This window comes from Dunckerocampus dactyliophorus, chromosome 14, assembly GCF_027744805.1.
Source record: "Dunckerocampus dactyliophorus isolate RoL2022-P2 chromosome 14, RoL_Ddac_1.1, whole genome shotgun sequence".
Lineage (NCBI taxonomy): Eukaryota > Metazoa > Chordata > Actinopteri > Syngnathiformes > Syngnathidae > Dunckerocampus > Dunckerocampus dactyliophorus.
Window position 1 is genome coordinate 15,534,037 of NC_072832.1, and position 19,259 is coordinate 15,553,295.

The 19,259-nt window shown below is 38.5% G+C and overlaps 2 protein-coding genes across 5 annotated transcripts in view; one reads left to right on the forward strand and one right to left on the reverse strand.

Moving 5' to 3' along the window:
• mcph1 (microcephalin 1) overlaps window positions 1-19,259 on the reverse strand; it is a 45,852-nt gene that overhangs the window by 14,773 nt on the left and 11,820 nt on the right. The window lies entirely within an intron of this gene.
• Window positions 267-19,059, forward strand: angpt2a (angiopoietin 2a). The gene is made up of 9 exons (XM_054798552.1): window positions 267-758; window positions 5,229-5,384; window positions 6,450-6,571; window positions 6,698-6,936; window positions 8,142-8,269; window positions 8,456-8,557; window positions 9,157-9,323; window positions 12,105-12,235; window positions 15,509-19,059. The coding sequence occupies exons 1-9, from the start codon at window positions 480-482 to the stop codon at window positions 15,667-15,669; spliced, it is 1,485 nt and encodes a 494-aa protein (XP_054654527.1). The 5' UTR covers window positions 267-479; the 3' UTR covers window positions 15,670-19,059.

A 19,259-nucleotide genomic window follows, 5' to 3' on the forward strand; every position in this document is an offset into this window, starting at 1 on the left:
TTCAATGGACGTTTGACTATAGTGCCTGAGGTGGACAGCTGCATCCTGTGTAGGTGTTTCACCAGTGGAGGGGAAAAACACGTGGGCTTTGTGTAGGATATAGTAGAGAATGTGTAGTTTGTGTGCTTGCCTCTTTGTGCTATTGGTGTGAATTATAAAAGATTCTGCTCTTCACTGTGAGTGGCCACATGGAAGGGGGAGTGGTTTCAATTCACATTTAGCGACTATGGGGTTGTGGCAGGGGGCAGCTCAGGCAAGTGGCTGGAGGCTTGATGAAACACGCACACATGCAGTCTGGCACCGGTAACCTGCGGGAATGATCTTCTGATTGCTCATGCTTTTTTTGTCTTCCTACTGAATGGTTATAATCTGCAGAACCTCAAAAGGATTGTTTAAAGTTGGATGTAACTGGGAAAAAACCTGTCAAAGATTGAGCAGAACCTTTTAAACCTCTAAACAAGGTCGCAAGTTTATTGAAAATGTTGCACGTTGACCTGCTCCTGTTATGCGTCTGTCTCGGTGTGGGGATGGGATACCAGAAAAGTTCGGACAGCGTTGTGGGTAAGAGACAGTATCAGATCCAAAACGGGCCATGCAGCTACACCTTTCTGCTGCCTGAACAGGAGAACTGCCAAAACCCGAGCAGCGGCTACAATTATCAAGTTCAAAAGGACGGGCCCACAGACAATGACCAGTCAGCTCAGAGGCTGGAACAGCTGGAGATAGTCATGGAGAACAACACACAGTGGCTTCTCAAGGTAAGGTACCGTCTGCCCATATTGTCACATACCTTGAGAAACTGACCTTTGACACCATTGTACAGTTAAAGAAATTGAAGCTTTGGTTTTTAGGAGGACATGAATTTTCAGAGTCAAACTTGAAAACATGAAAGAGTTGCACAGACTTCAAGCTGAACATTTTAGGAAATACTGTACAAAGGTCCATCCATGTTGGACAGGGAGAATGACAGAAATATACTGATACTCACCTACTGTATACATAATTCTGTTTTGAATTATATGCATATTTATATTATCGTATCTCACTGGGGGAACCCACGGAATACCATGGATTAACAATCGTCCACCCCCCATTTTTGGTGTGCAGAACAAAGGTTAACACTTCATATTTGGAACAATACGAGACATCTCAATATAGTCCAAAATCATCTTTCATCAACTTTGGTGAGATTATGACATTTTTATACATAGGTCCAATGCAATTCAAAGGTCAGTTAATAGTTTTGTTGCAGCTGACCTCATTATTGGAACTTGGTTGTTTAGTTTCATGTGACATGGTATACACTACAGTAATTGTAAAAAGTTTGGACACACCTCATTCAATAGGATGAAATGGCATGTCCAAAATTTTGGCTGTTACTGGACATGTTAGTGACGGTCCAATCCGATACACAGTATTGGTATTGGTCCAATACTGGCCAAATGTACTGGATCGGATATAAAACTAATATATATAACACATCCAATCTGAACGCCCAAGCGTCAATTACATAAATGCTCAAATTAACGTTGTGCGAAACAGCGACAGAGACGCCTCAAGACATTGGAGCACATTAGCTAGCTAACACAGTTGCTATTAGGGAAGGGAAGATTTCTCTGTGCACATTCAACGAGTGTGTAGTACGAGAGGCTCTTCAGAACAGCATCCATTTTATCCATTTTTAATCGAAGAAAGGAAGAGAAGACTGACAGCTGCGAAGGCTGAAATGAAATCTTTGTGAAAATTTATCTGCCCCCTCATGTTCAAGTAACTACATTTATTTTATATTTGCGAGTGGCTTAAAAGGGAAAGTTCTGCGTGCAATGTACATTTTCAAGTGAATATGCTATTATTTTTATGTTATGGTTTTAAGTTATGGTCAACAATTCAACTTCTGTTTTTGCTGTCTTTGAGGCCACACTTGAGTGTGAAGTATCTCATTGGACAGTCTGGAATTACAGTATATTTCCTTTTTCATTTGTTGCAAGACTCAGATTTGAAATGTTTGTACAAAGTTTCCCTTTATTAAATTTTATTTTGACTCTTTGAAAAGTGCTGCTGGGTCTGGTGACCAATGAAAAATGCTATTAAAAGCTATGTGCGTTTTCAATTTTAATTAAAAAGCAGCAGTAGTAATGCACAAAGTGGGTCATGTTGTCAGTAATTAAATTTCTTCCTTCAGGGTAGCAGAATATTTGTTGCATACTTTGAACACACAAACTACATGCATACAAATCTATTTCGATACGACGAAAGGAGAAAAGGTTAATTTCGACCAATATACAATGTTGCATGAAAAAGTGGTATTGGGCCATTCCTAGTACATACATACGCAGTATGATGATGGCATTCAAGCGGGATAATGTTTTTTTTTTATTTATATTGTTCTGAAAAGACACCAACATGTTTTAAATGTATTTTAAAAATTGCAAAATGTCTCCCTCAAAAGTCTCCTCAAATGTGTCGGAATGTTCTTCCCTTTCAGTTTGCTCAGCCATTCCTTGAGGGGTGAAAGAGCAGGCCTCTTTTTTGCGCTCCCTCTTAAGAGTGTGTTTAATTAAGAATGCCAGACCAGACACTTCACAGTTTGATCGCACAATTATGTTCTCATAACAGAATAGAAGCAACTATCGTTTCCCAAGCAGCTCAGTGAGGAATTCATTATATGCTCTTCATGAAACAGCTACAAGAATACAAAAAGAAGCATTACTGATCTAAGCATTCCTGATGCACCGTGCAGTTCAGTTCAGTTCCTTACTGTACGGTTTGGATCAGGAAAGTCCTTGTGTTTCCATTTTGGAATGTGTAGGTGGAATACCAAAGACTGTCAGCAACGTAAATAGCATGATATCGTTGCATCAATTCATTAAATAATATAAATGGGACATGGTGCAGTGCATTGTGTTGACAGTACAGGTACCTGTAAACAAAAAACATGACGTTCTGTTTTAAAGGGGTGTTGAAAAGTGATTCGATTTGGCAGCCACGTTTTCATCAGTAGCCCACGGTATATCTGTGGATACAGATATAGATTACCAGCACCAGTGTCTGACTGTGGAGTGACTGTATAATGGCTTACACAATGTAAAGCACTTTGGGTGTCCGGAAAGGTATAAATCCAATCGCTTATTATTATTTTCATTATTATTTTTACAGTCAAACCTCGGTGTTCATACGCTCCAGTTTTTGTATAATTCAGTTTTCGTTGAAAATGTTTGGTAAAATTTTACCTCGGTATTCGTACACCGTCTTAGTTTTTTGTACAATATTGCAAGCAAACTAGTCCTTGTGCCCTCTACTGTATCAGTCCGTGAAATCAAGTGCTCAAACAAAGCACCCTACACGTTGCTGACTCACGGTCCGTGCTTTTTTTTTTTAATTGAATGCAACTGCTAAATAACCTGCCATGGGGCCAAAAAAAGTCGCAAGTGCGCTCAATTTGATAAAGAAGGTGAAAAACCCTACTGAATTCTATCTCGCCAGGATGTACGGGACGTCTAAATCAACAATAAGTTCCAGCCATTTGTCAATTACACGAATTTTGCACTGTTTTCTGAATGTAGAACTATAATTATTATCTACCAAATGCATTTTTTCATATTTTGGGTGTCTGGATTGGATTAATTAAATTTACATTATTTCCAATGGGAAAAAATGCCTCTGTTAATATGTTTCGTGTTTCAATGGACCTTTTGGAACAAATTAATGGCAATAACTGAGGTTCCACTGTATTATTATTATTATTATTATTATTATTATTATTATTACAAACTGAACCAAACCATAAAATGCATACCATACTAAACAGAATTATACAAATTGCTGGAAACAAGTTTTTCCCCCCAAAATTTTGCTTTAACTCATCAAAGTAAACATAACATTTATGACATTGTGAGGGGGTGTTAGGTGCCTAGGGGGGAATAAAACACAATTGCTGCCAGTCTTCTCCTGTACAGCTGCTTGGCGAACAAAACTTTCCAAGATATAGATACAGAAGCTGTGTAGTCATAAAAAGTTTGACAACAAAACTTTTCAATTCCGGGAAGCCACTCAGCCTCCCCTATGTTTTATTACCCAAAATGCAAAAATGTTCTGAATAGCTTTCAAAAAACACAAAGCAGCAACTAATTAAAATATCACTTCCGTCCAAAATGAATAAATGAAAATGCTATCAATTTATTTCAATTTAACAAGTTTCAATGCGAGTGTCAGTCAGTTCAAGAAGTATTTGCAGTAGCTAGATAATAAATGACTGACAGCAGAATATTCCTAACTGAAGAGGGACCTATTTTGGATTATACACAGATGGGGAAATGTGATGTCACTTATTTGTGTGAATGAGGAAGACAGCCATTTTTAACTGGATGCCTCAGGGCCTCACGGAGTAAACAACTGATTAGATCATTAGCTGTAAACGAGACAACCTGGCAACAATTCAAAAGGCTGTTCCATCCACTGTCAATGTGTCATTAAGACCCACTTGGCCACGGGGTGATGATGACAAACTAAATATGCTCAAATTACAGCTTTTTGGGTGTATTTGTAAAATTGTTAGGCAAACGTTGTGCAGACGCCAACATTATTACGCTGAGGTGAGCTTTCAGTTCTAACGCATCTCATAGTGTCATGAAGGATGTAACTCCTCACTCAACACTTCCATCCTGTTTACGAGTCGTGTGACCTGATTGCCACTCAGGAACAGCATGCAGGAAATAACTTAATGATTGGTCTTGGTCTAAATTTGGCAATACTGTAAAGGTACATAAGAACATATCGAGTTAAAATTATAACAGTGACCTTTTCCCATCCTGAGGCTGTGTGTCTACTGTGAAATTCCTTTGGTTAAAATGTTTAATAGGGACATGGGAACGAAGAGAAGGATCATATCATGACAATCTTATTGATTAATATGCATATTCCTTATCCTTACATCAGAACAATATGTTTAATGTCAATTTGCCATTTTAATTGATCGTATAAATAACTGATGATGATTGATATTGCAATAAATTTGTCCTGCGGTAGCTTCAGAACATGCCTGTAGGACTGAACGAAAGGTGACAATATGGAGTTTGGGACAGATTTGCTGTCACTGAGCAAGGCATGGTATCAGTTATTATTTGTGCCTTTCACTGAATGCATTATGTTTGTTTATTAATTGCAGTCAGTAATTGATTTCCCCGAATGATGACAATCTACAGCTCTCTCTCCTTTGATTTGTGCGACAGCTACAGAATTACATTCAGGAGAGCATGAAGCAGGACATGGTCCAGATCCAACAGAGTGCGGTACAAAATCACACGGCTACAATGATTGAAATAGGAACAAACCTGCTCAGTCAAACTGCAGAGCAAACCAGAAAACTCACCAACGTTGAGGCACAGGTGAGGCTATTCATGATGCATCAGTATAACTTGAAGGATGCACAAAAACATGATGACTGTTGGATTGCACTGTTTTGACACCAAGACAATCAGTTCATACAATCGCTTTGCATGATAGATTTCTCTACATATTAAAATACATGTATGTAAAAGCATAATGGGTTGATGGTCGGTACAGCTACATTGTTAGAATATGTGGGAAAACAGGAATGAGTGTGTCAGTTTATTACTGTGGCTTCACGTCAGTGACCTTATGTGAGCCAACTGTACAGCATTTCCTGTTATTAGCACGCTTGTATTCCCACAGAAAGAGTCTATCAGTTTGTCACAATCAGACATCCGTCTGTTCAAAGACATCAACAGCTCCATTGGAGACACAGTGTTAGAATCCACGTAAACAGGCTGCTTTTTGCTGAGTTCAGTTCCTCCACAACTGGGAAATTAGAGGCAAGGTCCCCAGCCTGTGAATTTACCAATTGTGGGCATACATGAATTTTGATAGTTTCCCCAAGTTAAGGTACATCTGCTCCAATGGAATTTCATTAGTCTTTCCTGTCACATTTTTCCATTTCGCATATGCCGATAGTGTAGCACAAAACACCGGACAACGTTTAATCATCAAATTGTTGTTGCAAGTGACTTTCAGTGCGCTACAGGGACAGAGAGGGCTTTTAACGATGAATCTGGTTGACTAGCAGTCACTTTAATTTCAGTGCTGCAGCATTCAACAATATCATGCATTCTTTTACATCATACACTCTTTAGGGAGCAAATTTCCTATTTTTGCAAGCAGTGTTTTACCACAGCGGCCATTAATAACACACGTTCCCCAGTGCTTGCTTGTTGAAGTTTTAGCTCATAACCCATGGGAGCAACTGGTTCCTTTGATGTGTGCACAATGCCTGGCTGTATGAGTAGACAGTAGGACAGTCAACATTGTGACAGATGAAGGTCTCTGTAGATCCCAAATTGTAATTAAAATCCATTGTGAAATAGTTAATCTTAACAATAAAAGGAACTGTTTAAAACTGTTTGAGTTATGTACAGGACTTCTTGTATTTTCAGGTAATAAATCACACAACACGACTTGAGCGACAACTCCTTGAGAATTCTTTGTCGACCAGTAAATTGGAAAAACAACTCATTGTCCAAATGAATGAAATAAACAAGCTGAGTGACAAAAACAGGTGGGGATGTGACAGCAAAATGGCCTGCTTTTAAAAGCAACAACTTTGTGTTTCTATTGTTCAACTTCATATTCAGTAAGTAGCACCACTGTCTAGACTAGTAACTTATACTATTCATCTCCCCAGCTTGCTGGAAAAGAAAGTAAAAGAGTTGGAGGAGCAGAAACAGGGAGAGCAGAAGATACTTCGAGAAGAAAAGGAGCAGCTTCAGACGTTAACACAAAGGCAGACAGCCATTATTGGTGAACTGGAGCAACAGTTGCTCAGAGTGTCATCCAACAACAGTGTATTGCAGCATCAGCAACAGGAGCTCCTTGAGACTGTCAACCACCTAATACACACGTTCTCTACTGGCGCAGCCCGAGGTGGGTCTCCAGAATAACAGCATAAAAATATTCATAATACCAAATGTAACATCCAGTCAGATTAAATATTCATATCTTCAAAAGGGACTCTATGTAGCAGATTCCTCCAGCTGCCTAGAGGGTACCAAAATTCAAATGTACTACAAGCATTATATCTGATTATACTACAGTCAGAGAAAAAATGATTAGACCACCCTTGTTTCTTCAGTTTATTGATCCATTTTAATGCCTGGTACAACTAAAGGTACATTTGTTTGAATAATTATAATGATGATAACAAATATAGCTCAAAAGAGTTTGATTTAAGAGCTGATATCTAGCAACTCCCATGGTTTTCTTGATCACTTAAGTAAAATCACTCAAGTTCGTACATGAATAGCTATAGCATTGTACTGCCAAAAAAATGAACTCTTATGAGCTATTTTTGTTGTCATTGTTATATTTGTCCAAACAAAGGTACCTTTAGTTGTATCAGGCATTAAAATGAACAAGGAACTGAAGAAACAAGGGTGGTCTAAATCATTTTTTCCATGACTGTATGTATACAGTACATGTCTTCCTGCCGATGTAACACACACATGCACACTAGCTATGTTTGGTGTCAGCTAAAGATAGCAATTTGGTTAAGTTCTGCTACTAACATTTGCAATCACTGACTGTATAGCCTATTGTAACAACATCATGAATGTAAAGTGTCAATTGCCTCTCTGGAACTGCCTTTGTGTATGTGTACGCAACATGGACTTACTGTATACGTGAATACCAACAGCTGTGAGTGACAGCCATGAACGGCAGTTATTTTATTCAGGCCAAACAAAAATTTATGACAATTTTTCTGCAGTTTAATTCATACTTGTGAAAAATACATTTTTTTGTACAATATGTACTTTTAAACCACTATTGGTGACATACTGTATGGTAATCGGTGGTGTTTTAAATATTTTTGGTTTAAAAAAAAAAAAGTCATTTGGAGCTAGTTGCATACAGTCTCTTTAATCAGAGGGAACATCTTTTCAATAGAAATGAGCCTAACCACAATCTGTCAACATATTACATCTAAAATTGTAAAACTGTAAGCTGTTACCCACCATTATATGGTTGATATAGGCTTTGTCTTCAGAACTGAGACATTATCGGCATTAGTATGCAATGTTCAATGGAATCTATGTGCTGTCAGCCTAACAAAACTGGTTTTCACTATGCAGAGACAAAACCCACCATGATGCAGGATACACCTGCCACATTCATGGACTGCGCTGCTGTCTTCAAATCGGGAAATATCAAGAGTGGGGTCTATACTCTGACTTTACCCAATACTACCCTGGAGGTTAAGGTGAGCACACAATGTTTAATAAGATGCTACTCGTGACAAGTCGTACATTTGCTCAGGAACAAGTTTTCTTGAGAGTCGGCCCATAGCGGCTTTGGATTAACTGTTCAAACAATCAGAGAAGCCAAACATAACCATCCGGAGAACCCTGAGGATGATGTACATCACCCCTTTTCCTTTTGTTTACAGGCTTACTGTGACATGGAGATGGAAGGTGGTGGTTGGACAATACTACAAAAACGCTTTGATGGCAGTGTTGACTTTCACCGTACGTGGCAAGAGTATAAAAAGGTAAGGAGAGGCAAATGGGGAAATTCTTTCCTTAGAAGAAAATATAACCTAGGCTACAGGATTGAAGGCAAATTCACAAAGCTGTTTCAAGATTTGGAATTGAGTGTTCTCAAGGTTTAGTGGCTCACACTGGTTCAGAGACACATTTAGAGGCAACAAAGAAGAAATACCAAGCCACATGAAGAGAAGCATCCTGATTCAGCAAGGGCATTTCAGTAAATTGCCTTGATCGATCAACTTGGGAAAATTAACAGTGGCTACATTGTGTTTTGTTTTATGCTATTTTCATAATAATTCATAGACTGTATATTGTTAATATACAGTATATTGATAAAATTAATGGTGTACGGAAAAGTTTTACTACATTACAGAAATACTGTAGAATTTGCATACGTTCTCTGCGTGGATTTCAACCTCCTATAGTTAAAATCCTGTTGTTCTTCAGACCACAAACTAGTGGAGGCTGAAGTACTGTATACCTAATCAATTTTGAGATGCATCACTGTGAATGGGTTGTTTCCCAATTGTGCAAATTCAAAGAAGCCACATTCATCTGTCATACTGGAATAAACCCTCTAACTGAACGTGTCTTTGTGCAGGGTTTTGGAGATCCTTCAGGTGAATTTTGGTTAGGAAATGAATTTGTCTCCAAGCTTACAAGTCAGCAATCCTATATCCTAAGGATCCAACTGAGTGACTGGGAAGAGAACTCTGCATTCTCCCAATATGACCAATTTACTCTCGATGGTGAAAGACAAAACTATAGGTGAGCCAAGTTCACCACAACCAATCAACTACTCCGGGTAATAAATGTGTCAGATAATAGGTGGCATTTATGCGAGTCACTGTTTATGCTTCTGGCTAAATATCTTTGTATCATATAGCTTTAGCAAGATACATTCTACTGTAGAAAGTAGACAATCAGCATCATCTATTTAGTTGAAATATATTATAAAGTATATCTCGCATTATTCAATCACAGTCGTTCACAGTAAGGCATGGGGAATCAATTCTGAACACCCACGTTAATGACAAAAATGTTCCCCTAAGCCCCTTTATTAGTTGACTTGTCCGTATTCTACTCTTAATTCGACAAATTCATCCCCGACATCCACAAACAGCAGGACCTCAAACCTACTAAGGAAAACATGACACATTTTGCATGTTGAACAGTTGCCATTGATCGGTCAAAACAGTGCAACTCTGGTCTCACATTTACCTGATCAATTTGGTCAACAGTATTGATCGGAAACTCTGACAGTTTATGTACACATGTACACAAAATTACACAACTGAAGTTAAATTTTTAAGCTAAAGTTCAGTGTCTCGCAAAGGTTACTTCACACCTCTCTTTTCAACCACCATTTTTATTACATTGTATCTTCTCAAGAGACAATACTATAAAAATTTAATTTGGATATGGGTCATTCTCCTGAAAGGGGTACCAAAAGCGTGACATAGCCTGGAAAAGTTAAAGTTGCTGTTTTGTAAGCAATTTATTCTGTTATTCTGTTTCAGTTTATGAAGAAAAACTTGCAAGAAAATATCACGTCTTGCTATATTTCATGTCAGCAGGGCGCTGTTTACTGAAATCTCAATTGTACATTGCTCCAATTTAATTACTTCTTTCTTTTTTGATAAATGCTTGATGCGCACTTTGTATGAGTAAATAAATTAGTTTAAAGTAAAGAGTTTTGAAAAAAATGAACATTTTTGACTTTTTTTTTTTACATGTGCTGTGAACTAGTGCCTTGCCGTTTTAGTTTTTCTGTGCACACACAGTCGTGGAAAAATGATATTGTGCACTCTATTACAATTTATGATGGTGAGGCTTTTTTCCCCACAGCTTACCATTTCCGGTGTTGTTGGGCTGACCAGAATGTTATGCAGTGGTGACATTTCTTGCACGCAACAATGTGCGAGACTCAACACTGTGTTCTTCAAAGCATTGTTAGTTAGCACCAGAGTAACACTTCACCTTACGTGGAAACATGATGTAAAACATTTGTTCCCCAAAGTGTTTTGATCAGAAAAAATTGATCAGTAGAAACCTTGAATGTAAAATGGACTCTACACCATGTTTCTGATTTTGAATCAGCGTCGCTTTAGTGATTGTCTGAATTACTGACAACAAAGCGGAGAAATAACCCGGAAATCTCATTGTGTGTCAATGCAGATGTCAGCTTATTTGCATGTAGTCTTCCTCGATTAAATTTTAGTTACATTGAGTGCCGACTACGCTGGTTACGTTTATCGAGGTGGTAACGTTTTGTCGCGGTTTGGTCAAAGTACATGTTATGGATGCAGCAAAATTTGGCGTTTGGCGCACAACGAGGTGTTATAGTTCGGAAATCACAGCAGCTGAAATGTAAGTTCCACCGTTTTGTATTATTTAATTCAACGTATTTGTGACAAACCTTTGCTTGTCACAAAATGGTGATGCGCAAACGGGCTAAAATTGACATCAAATCGTGTTTTATACACAACAGACACAAAGGAAGTATTCAACACTGTTTATTCGATGTGGTTGTAGTATATTTTTATATGGCTACAGCTTCAAATCACTGTAGTCTATGAGTCATGTCCCTCGAAGTGACGGCACCCTCCCTGGTACCCCTTTCAGGAGAATCACCCATATATGTTTGAGTAGTCAGTGTAAAGAGTAGAGCAGTATTGATTTACTATCAACTGAAAATGACTCAACACACTAATAATACCAATATTGTCTAAATAGCTGGCAGAACAAGTGAGTAGCAAGATAATTGTGTCTTGCCTACTGTACAGTCAAGCATGGTGGTGATAGGCTCATGGTCTGGGGCTACATAAGTGCTGCCGGCACTGTGCAGCTGTGGTTCATTGAAGGAAACATGAATTCCATGTACTGTGACATTATGAATCACAGCGTGAGCCCCAGCCTTGGGAAACTGTGCCGCATTGCAGTTTTCCAACACCTTTCTGAGGAAAGTGAAGGTGAAGGTGATGGAGTGGAAGTCTGCAGACCTGAATTCAACTCACCCCCTGTTGGGCATCCTCAAGCGGAATGTGGAGGAGCGCAATGTGTCTAACATCCACCAGCTCCACCAGTGATGTCATCATGGAGGAGTGGAAGAGGATTCTAGTAGCAACCTGTGCAGCTCTGGTGAATTCTGTGCCCAAGAGGATTAAGGCATTGCTAGATAAAAATGGTATACACACTAAATAGTGATACTTTGGATACAATTTGATGTTCACTCTGAGGTGTCCTCACTTGTGTTGCCAGCTATTTAGACAATAATGGCTCTGTGTTGACTTATTTCGGAGGACAGTAAATGTACATCTATATAAAACGATTACACAAATGTGAGGCATGTATTTACTTTTGGGATATATTTCATCACTAAAAACTAAACAAACACAGTAACATCGAAAAAGTACACATGTCTAAATTCCATAAATCCGCATTCAGATTGCGTGAAGTTAGAGAACTGTATGTCAATTGTGTTTTGAGGAACAGCGGTTACGGACTTCCTTCTCCTTCTTCCTTAATATTTCCTTTCCCATTCTACAGGATACACCTTAAAGGCTACAGTGGAACAGCAGGCAAAATAAGCAGCATCGGGCAGCCAGGAAGTGATTTCACTACAAAGGACGCAGACAATGACAAATGTGTTTGCAAATGCTCGCAGCTGACAACAGGGGGTAAGTAAAACTGTTGTGTAATGTGCAATTTTAAAATGTGGGCATTAGATAAAATACAAAAATAAAAGCTGAACATTTTTACATTCCCGCTCTCCCAAATGATTCTTGGCACATCTTCCAGAAACCTTGGAAGTACATTATAGGAGCTCCTGTTCCTTCTAGTCTGGACAATTAAAGCAGAGTTAATCACTGATCAACTCTAGTGGGGATTCAGTCAATATACCAGCTGACATTAAAGAGCCTGGGAACAGAGCTGTTCCCTTTCTCCTTTTGTCACTTAAAGGTCCTCCCTCCATTGCCTTGTAAGTGACTCTGCTGCCAGAATTTTTGTCTGCCACTGCATTAGGGGTCTGTCAAGAGAGCATAAAAGCAAGAAACTCTGAATCCTGCTCTTTTTCCCATGAGGGTTCACTCACAGGGGACTCTTAATGCATATAATTCACAAGTCGACAGACTGAGCGGCACAATAAAGAGAACAGAGAGTTGAAGTCCACCATGGAAGACCAAATGCGTGTATAAACAAATGTAATCCTAAATGTAAATGACAAGCACCCATCTGACTTCCTTTTCTAGCTCTGCGAAGAATACTCATAAGTCACAACTTTAAGATCATAATACAGTCAGTGTTACATCACAGTCATTAGGAAAAATACAGTTTGATTAACAGGCATAATCTTTTGGAAAATGGACCAATTACTTTATCAGGATATACTTTTCAGCATGCACTGAAAGCATATTTAAGGTGCTGTCTGCCTTGGTTAGGTACTGCATAGGGGGCGCTAACTTTCGAATGTACTCTAGGCATTATAAACCCGTTCTCTCCCTGCTCTGCCATTGCAAGCCATGCCACAGGGAACACACATGCACGTGCATCAATTATGTTTGTTGTCAGCTAATATTGAATTGGCAAAGTTTAGCTGCTCACGGAAGTGTAAAGTTCTTTTGGACTACTGCCAGCCTGCACTTAACAAGGCTGAGAACATCGTCTAGGATGCTTCATCAACTCCAGTAGCTTTTCTTGAGTTTTATTTCACATTTCAACTATTAACAGGAGCTTGTCAGGTTAGGTTGATAACCTTTGAATCAAACCTTTGAATAAAAGAGGAATAGCATCAAATTACTTCAAAGACTAACCACAGTTGTACCTTAAAGCAACAATAGTTGTTACATACTAGAGATTGACCAGTATGTGCTTTTCAGGACCGATACTGATTATTATTAGTAGTTAAGTAGGCTGATAACTGCTATTTGGAGCAGATATTTATTTGCAGTAAAAGTGTAAAAATATAATAATAAATAATAAAATACAAACGCTTAGCTTTGTTTCATTGCCTAAAGCATGTTTATTTGACTAAACAAAATAATAGCTACAGAAGAGCATGGAGTTCCTACACTCAGAAGCATCCCTTAGAACACAGGTGTCAAACACAAGGCCCGGGGGCCAGATGTGGCCCGCCACATCATTTTATGTGGCCCGCGAAACCTCGGGAATAATGCATATCAACAATGCACTTCACCTTTGTCCTTCTAAATGTATTTGATCCGTCATTTTGACAGAAAAATGTTACTGCATGCGGTTCTTCTAAACGTCAGTATTGTCTAATCATGCAGCAAGATATTCCACGCATTTTTCAAAAATAAATACTTGAATGTCTGCTTGTCACCATGACATTCTCACTTTACTTCTCATTTCAAAGCAAGTTATCCATCAATTTGTTAGTAAAACTATAATAATCAAATGCATGGGCAATTGTGTAATAATATCATGAGGTTCTATTCATATTTATTTTCATATATACTGACAGTTACAAGTGGCCCTCTGAGGGCAGCCGTAACTGCGATGTGGCCCACAATGAAAATGAGTTTGACACCCCTGCCTTAGAAGTTGAATAAAAACTTAAAAATTAATAATAAAAAATAAATCTGCTTCCACCTTGGCCTTCTTACCTCCAATAAAACAAGTGAATTGAGTTTTTTTACGTGCTCAATCAATCACACACATGCTTTTGCTATGACGGACTGTTTGACTGTCGACATTATCAGCAGCCTTCTTTCAAGTAATTCAGACATGTCGGGAGGTACTACGAGCTAGCAGAGTTGCCGCTAATGTTCACTCCGCTCTTATGCTATTCTGCTGCTCACTGTAACGTTAGTAGTAGTTGTGATATGTAGAGCACTGGGATGTTTATTACAATTTCGAGAGCGTCTTCTGCGTATACCTTGTCATGTGTGTTTGCTCTCAGGATGTTCTCCACATGAGAAAACTTACTTCTCCGCCTTGTGTGTATGTGAGGACAGCATCCGCTTCAGATTGGCTCTGCTACTAACGTGTACCGTGGCTTGCTTAACCAATCAGATGATGCCGTGGGTGGAGCAATGCAAGAGACAAGTGGCAGCCGGCAAGAAAGAAAGATTGAAAGAAAGAAAGAGAGAGTGAGAGAGAGAGACGCAGCTGCAGCTGAGCCGAATAACCTTGTTTTTAATAGATTTCTTTTTAATAGATTTAAATAAAGGCCGATACCGATATGCGTCAATATTCCAAATATCCGCTTGGCTGATAATCGGTCGACCACTATTACATACCAGTGGTCTCTCCGGTCTTCTCTCATTACAGTCATTTAAGTAGTGCCATCTCTTTATTGTCCAATAAATCGATCAATTATTAACTCTGTACAACCACCTAGCATAGTATAATTCATGTCATAGCTATGTCACATACTGCAGGTATCAAACTAATTAATTCTGCATATTTGCATTGCATCTATTTGGAAATATGCAAATCTTGTTTCTGATATTCTTTCTAGTTTATTATATTTTATTCATATTGCATTGAGTGTTTTTCTTTTTCTTCTGCAAATGAGCTGTTGCAACCAAACAATTTCCCTCGTGTATCAATAAGGTGTAAGTAACAGAGATTTGAAAGACATGCATTTTTAGCATCATAATCAGCATAATAATTGTCATATTCTTTGATAAATACAAATACAGTCAAATAATGCTTATTTTTAAAAATATATTCTCAAATAAGACAAATTCGACAGAATTATTGAATGTATAACCACACGACAACCCCAATTTTTGTTTAAGTCATTCATCATAATACGTTTAACTTTGAATTGTGACAAATATAGACATTTATTTGTTCAGGCTGTTCTTTTAAACCATTGTTGGTAACATACGCTCGCCAGTGGTGTTCTTCTAACTCATTTTCTGCAAAGGAGGGACAGCACTGTTCATCACTGAAATTCCTCTTCAACTTGTTCTGTGTTTCAGGTTGGTGGTTTGATGCTTGCGGCCCGTCCAATTTAAACGGCATGTACTACCAGAAGGGCCAAAACTCGAATCGCTTCAACGGAATCAAATGGTACTACTGGAAGGGCTCAGGATACTCACTCAAGACCACAACAATGATGATCAGACCGGCAGACTTCTAGGTTTAACTAAGTGTCACTCACACACTAAACACGATTGGGAAGGAAACTCAAGACAAACTCGCACCAAAGGCAAAACAAAGCTTTGGAGTCCACTGGAGTGCAAAGCACTGCAGGACGTTCCTGAAAAGACTAATGGGGAAAGCATCAATTGGTGCATGAGCATGTTAAAAGACCTGAACCAAAATATACAGTGATAAATTATTATTATTTTTTTTAAAAGGACTGTATTAACAAGTTTTGCCATTAGAAATGATAAATAAGGTTGAAATGTGTACAATGAGTTAATAATGCAAATACAGTGGAACCCGTTTCAGAAAGTCCAACTCAAGCAGAAACACACTAACTGAATCTATTTTTCCCATAAGAAATGCAAATCCAATTAATCAATTCCAGACACGCCAAAAATGCTAACACAAAACACTGTTTAAAAATAGTTTTTTGTTTTACATGCAGAAAACAATGACAAATGCTGGCGTAAATTTTAGACATAAACCGAAAAACACACTAACCAGGGCGCACACTAACCGAGGTTCCACTGTATTTATGGTACAACACGAACATTGTGGTAAAACAATTGGCTCATCATATTTATTAACAGTTTCTGCATAGGTTTGTGTTGTGGATTTTTAAAAAGGCAAATGACAAATGATGCTTAGCATGTTGGCCACACAGTCAGAGTCAGGACATCGAGAAGACCTGCGTTCGAATCTCTGTTGGGCATTTCTGTGTGGAGTTTGCATGTTCTCCCCGTGCGTGCGTGGGTTTTCTCCGGGTACTCCGGTTTCCTCCCACATTCCAAAAACATGCATGTTAGGTTAATTGGCGACTCTAAATTGGTTGTTTGTCTATATGTGCGCTGCGACCAATCCAGGGTGTACCCCGCTTGTCGCCCGAAGTCAGCTGGGATAGGCTCCAGCATACCCCCGCGACCCTAATGAGAAGCGGCATAGAAAATGGATGGATGGATAAATTATGCTTACGGTTTCAATTAAGATAACATTTATTGCGGAGAATGTATCACTACTGTACTGTACAAGTTTTTTTTATTTATGTGTGGAATATGATTTTTTAAAAATCTGTTCTATTGCATCATCACATCCCCTGAATGTGTGATACCACCATTTATACTGCACATAAGCAGTGTACATCTTTATTTATGTAAAGGTTGATTTGAATCAAAACTGATTTTTTTCTTCAGATGTACAAAGATTTGTCTTATTGTGTTGCCTTAAAGGTCACTTATTACATGTGGCATTTCAATTTTTTATACCTCCAGTTTCATGGAGATGTGGGTATACAGTGGATCCCCACACACTTGCGAGTCAACATTCATGACCCTGCAAATTTGCGGATATTTGGTCAGAAAAAAAAAAAATTCTCAGATAATTGTCAGCTTTGCCTACGGAAAACACATCTCATTCACTTAATACACATTTACACCCATAATTTATAAATACGTGATAATACAGTTAAAATGTACATCATACATGTACCACTGTTAGAAAGCCCACAGTTTTTACATGTTTATGTCTTTATGCTTTAGTGATGATGTTTTTTCATCAAGCGTTGAGATTTTGCACTTTGTTTGGCGGTCTTTGACCACACTATAGCTGTGTGCTGAGATGCAAGCTTGAAGAACTAGCTTTGACAGTCATTCACTGGTGGTGAGTACCTATACTGTACATTTTATACTTTAAATGTATTTGATGTAAGTGTGTGGGGCCTTTTTAGGTCTTAGACCTGGATTGTGTTGCAAGTGAACAATGGCAATTGAAGAGAGAAGGGGAGGGTTCTGGACACGTTTACTGCGAATGTCGATCTGAAATCTGAGAACGTCAACGTCGAGCTAGCAGGCAGGTGGGGGGCTGGTATTGCGTATGGGCGTATCAATTACTCACAGTTTTTTGCCATTCACTGGTGGTTCGCTAACCTAACTCCGGCGAAAAGCGGGGATCTACTGTACTAACCAGCGGACATTGTTTGGATTATGTTTATTACCACAGCATATATGAACTTTTTTATGCTTGTGGCGGATGGGGCGGGTGTGCATACATTATCACTTAATAGAAAAGAGCTCTAAGCCAACAGCTTTCACTAGGGGTGTCCAAAGTGCAGCCTGGGGATGATTTTTGGCATGCTCATTTTTTTTTATAGGCCACTCGGTGTATTCTAAGAAAAAAATGAATTCATTACCAATGAGACGTATTAGTAGATATCACACTAATTTGCTTTGTCACCTATAACACAAAGCTAAGATGTGGATGTTTTGTTCAGATATCTTAGCATATATTGACCTACATTGGATTGGTTTTAGCATCTGTAATGTAGAAAATGTATCAAAGCGGCCTCTGCATCCTTTGGTTTTTCTGTATGCGACGCACTTTGCTTTTATAATGCACTGCAGGAAGATTAACTGTTAATGAGGGCTTTTTAATCAGATTAATCACAGTTAATTAATCATGATTACTCAGCATTTGCATCTATGTCCATATAATAACGTCATAACAGAGGTCTGGCCGGCCATGATGTGCATGTGTAACTTACGCTAAATATGTTAACGGAATTAATTAAATAAATTATTCATCACCATTAATACGTTATTTTTTACAGCCCTGATGTTAACTGCTAATTACAAGAAATCAAGAAATATAGCTTTCTGGAAACAACATCACATTTAAACTAAAACGAGGTGGTTCTGCAAAAAACACAAAAGAACAAGAAACGTGACAGAAGTGTGCTGACATTTATCTACGTCAAAGGCCTGCACAGTCCCTCACTGTGGCAGGACAGCGGACAGTGACTCACGAGTTCAGGAAGAGGCAACATCCACATTTCTCACAGGATACTTCAGGAAAAACAAGCCACTGAAAATGGATGGCTGACAATAAAAATTTGCAGGCGGCAAACTCGCGTCCACCTTGCATTTATGAGCAATTATTGGAAGGAGTGAGCAGCCACACAAATGGTTAGCATTGTGATCAGGACTGATAACGGTCATTAGAGAACAGACGTGCAATGCAAAATAAAATGTGTGGCAGAATGTAAAGAATACAAATGCTTAATTGAAAGTGCAATATGAATACAAGTTGTGATAATCAGATTAGCCTACAGCTGGCAAAGCAAAAGCAAATCAGAAAAGAGGGAACTGCATGCATATTTGTCATTTAACACCTAATTAATTTAACCAGTTGTATGTTTGTTTCGAGCTGCTATACATGGGAGTCATTCATTAACAATACCATAAGGATGTGCACAGGGTAACTGGTTACTATATGTCTTTCACATTTTCTCAGAATGGGTTTCACAGTTTTTGTTTTTATGTTCTGGAGTTTTGTTTTTATTTTATATTGTGCACAGAAAGAGCCTATTTATGTGGAAGATGAATAAAATATTAAAATGCTCAACTGAAGTCGCATTTGATTAATGCAGAAACACGCAGTCATCTAAGGCAAGTCAAGCTGGACCGGAGACAGAGAGATTAGGACATATTGCTATCATTCATCATGCTCGCAGTTTTGAAGTGGAGGCTAGTAGTTCTCATATGCATGTTGCTATTAGGAAATAAAGTCAGCAGTAAGCACTCGTGGACA